The sequence below is a fragment of the Asparagus officinalis genome, chromosome 1 (genome assembly GCF_001876935.1).
Source record: "Asparagus officinalis chromosome 1, Aspof.V1, whole genome shotgun sequence".
NCBI classification, from domain to species: Eukaryota; Viridiplantae; Streptophyta; class Magnoliopsida; order Asparagales; family Asparagaceae; genus Asparagus; species Asparagus officinalis.
This window is the reverse complement of record NC_033794.1, coordinates 85,995,105-85,996,945: the sequence shown is the minus strand read 5'-3', so window position 1 is coordinate 85,996,945 and position 1,841 is coordinate 85,995,105. Positions and strand designations below refer to the sequence as shown.

Here is a 1,841-nt window from a genome sequence, read left to right as displayed (position 1 = left end):
AAAGCGATGGAGTGCTTGTACGTCAACCCATCTGATATGTGCAAGACTACTCATGCTCTACTGTCGGCCTCGCTAGAGGTTCCGTCTACCTTCAATAACCACCAAGAAGCAAACTCTAGTGAGCTACATTCAAGTGTGTGGCGCGTTCGAGGGGCAGGCATCTTGGCTACTTAAGGCATCGAAGGCTTTGGCTACACTGTCGGTAAGGGCGCATCTAATTCATCCTCCGATGAGGTGGATTCAATAAGGAAGTCAGCCAAGACCTGGGCCTTAATTTTCATACTTGGTTTGAATTGTGCATCATGCTCGCTGAGCTAGATTGACCAAGCGACCATTCTTCCTGAAGTGGTAGGGCTCCCAAGTGCCTTCTTTAGAGAAAAGATTGGGGCTCCCGAGTACCTTCTTCAGAGACAAGCTAGCTCGCACAATTATTGAATGAGCTTGGAAGTAGAGGCAGAGTCTTCTAGCAGTGGTGACGAGGATGAATAAAGCATTTTCGATGAGAGGGTAGTTAAATTCACCCACTTTAATATCTGGCTGACATAGTAGACTGACTTCTGGGTGTTCTTCTCTTCTTGAACTAGAACAGAGCTGACGGTTTCAGGAGAGATGGCCAGGTATAAACATAAGGTCTCCCCTTTCCTAGGTTGACTCAGCAGCAACTTAGTGCTCAAGTATGTCTTGAGATTACTGAAGGTTGCGCTACACTCGGCCATCCAACTCTTTCTTTCCTTTAGCTCCTTGCTTCCTCTCATAATCTTAAAAAATAGGAGGCTCCTCTCAGCGTATTTGGAGAGGAAGCGACCCAGTGTAGCTATATTCTTGTTCAAGCTCTGGATGTCCTTCAATGTGTGGTGCTCGGGTAAATGCTCTATGGTGGCTATCTTCTAAGGGTTGTTCTTAATACCTCTTTGGGTGATCATGAACCCAAGAAACTTTTCCAATTACACCACAAAATCACATTTGGCTGGGTTGAGCTTCATGTGGTAGCACTAAAGGACGGAGAAGGTTTCATCAAGGTTAGCTATGTGGGTCGATGCATGTTTCGACTTCACCAGGATATCGTTCACATAAGCTTCCATGTTTTGGCCAATCTGGGCCGTGAAGATCTTATTGACAAGTCGCTTGTAGGTGGCACCGACATTCTTGAGACCGAACGAAGGGCATCACCTTATCACAATAGGTCCCTTGGTCTGTAATAAATGAGGTCTTCTCTTGGTCATGCTCCTCCATATAGATCTGATTGTAGCCAGAGAAGTCATCCATGAAGCTGACTAGTTTGTGTACTGTGCTCCCATCAACTAGCCAATCGATCCGAGGAAGGGGGTAGCTATATTTTGGGCATGCCTTGTTGAGATCAGTGAAGACTACACACATCCTCCACTTGTTAAGAGCCTTCTTCTCCAGCACCATATTAGATAGCCATTCGGGGTATTGTACCTTCCGAATGAATCCGACTCTTAGGAGTTGATCGACTTTATCGGCTACCGCCTTCCGCCTCTCAGGGTCGAGATATGTTTCTTCTATTGAACCAGCTTAGTGTCGATCGACTGTGAACTCATAGTTCATCACTTCAGGTAGAATCCTCAGCATATCTTCTGGTCCCCCGATGAATACGTCAGTGTTCGCCAATAGGAATGTAATCATCTCCTGTTGTTGAGGCACAATGAGGTCGAATCAGATCTTGACCTTCTTCAATCCTTCTTGGTCGATCAGTATCTTCTGAAGCTCCTTAACGGGAGTCATCCTCCCTCGGTCCAATTCTTTCTCCATCTAGAAGCAAGCTTTTGCGATAGGCAGGATCTCTTGTACTCCTTTTCCCTTTGTTAAGAGGAGATAGT

The 1,841-nt window shown here is 45.9% G+C and overlaps 1 protein-coding gene across 1 annotated transcript; it reads right to left on the bottom strand.

Annotated features, from left to right (window-relative positions):
- LOC109836896 lies at positions 301-1,413 on the bottom strand. The gene is made up of 2 exons (XM_020404942.1): positions 1,171-1,413; positions 301-591 (listed from the first exon to the last, which is right to left on the bottom strand). The coding sequence occupies exons 1-2, from the start codon at positions 1,411-1,413 to the stop codon at positions 301-303; spliced, it is 534 nt and encodes a 177-aa protein (XP_020260531.1).

Bases quoted from the DNA above. Each gene is read 5' to 3' on its own strand.
- LOC109836896 (XM_020404942.1), bottom strand. From the start codon at position 1,413: ATGGTGCTGGAGAAGAAGGCTCTTAACAAGTGGAGGATGTGTGTAGTC. The intron at 592-1,170 runs GTGATGCCCTTC...TGAAACCGTCAG, and splicing joins AAGGGACCTATTGTGATAAG to CTCTGTTCTAGTTCAAGAAG.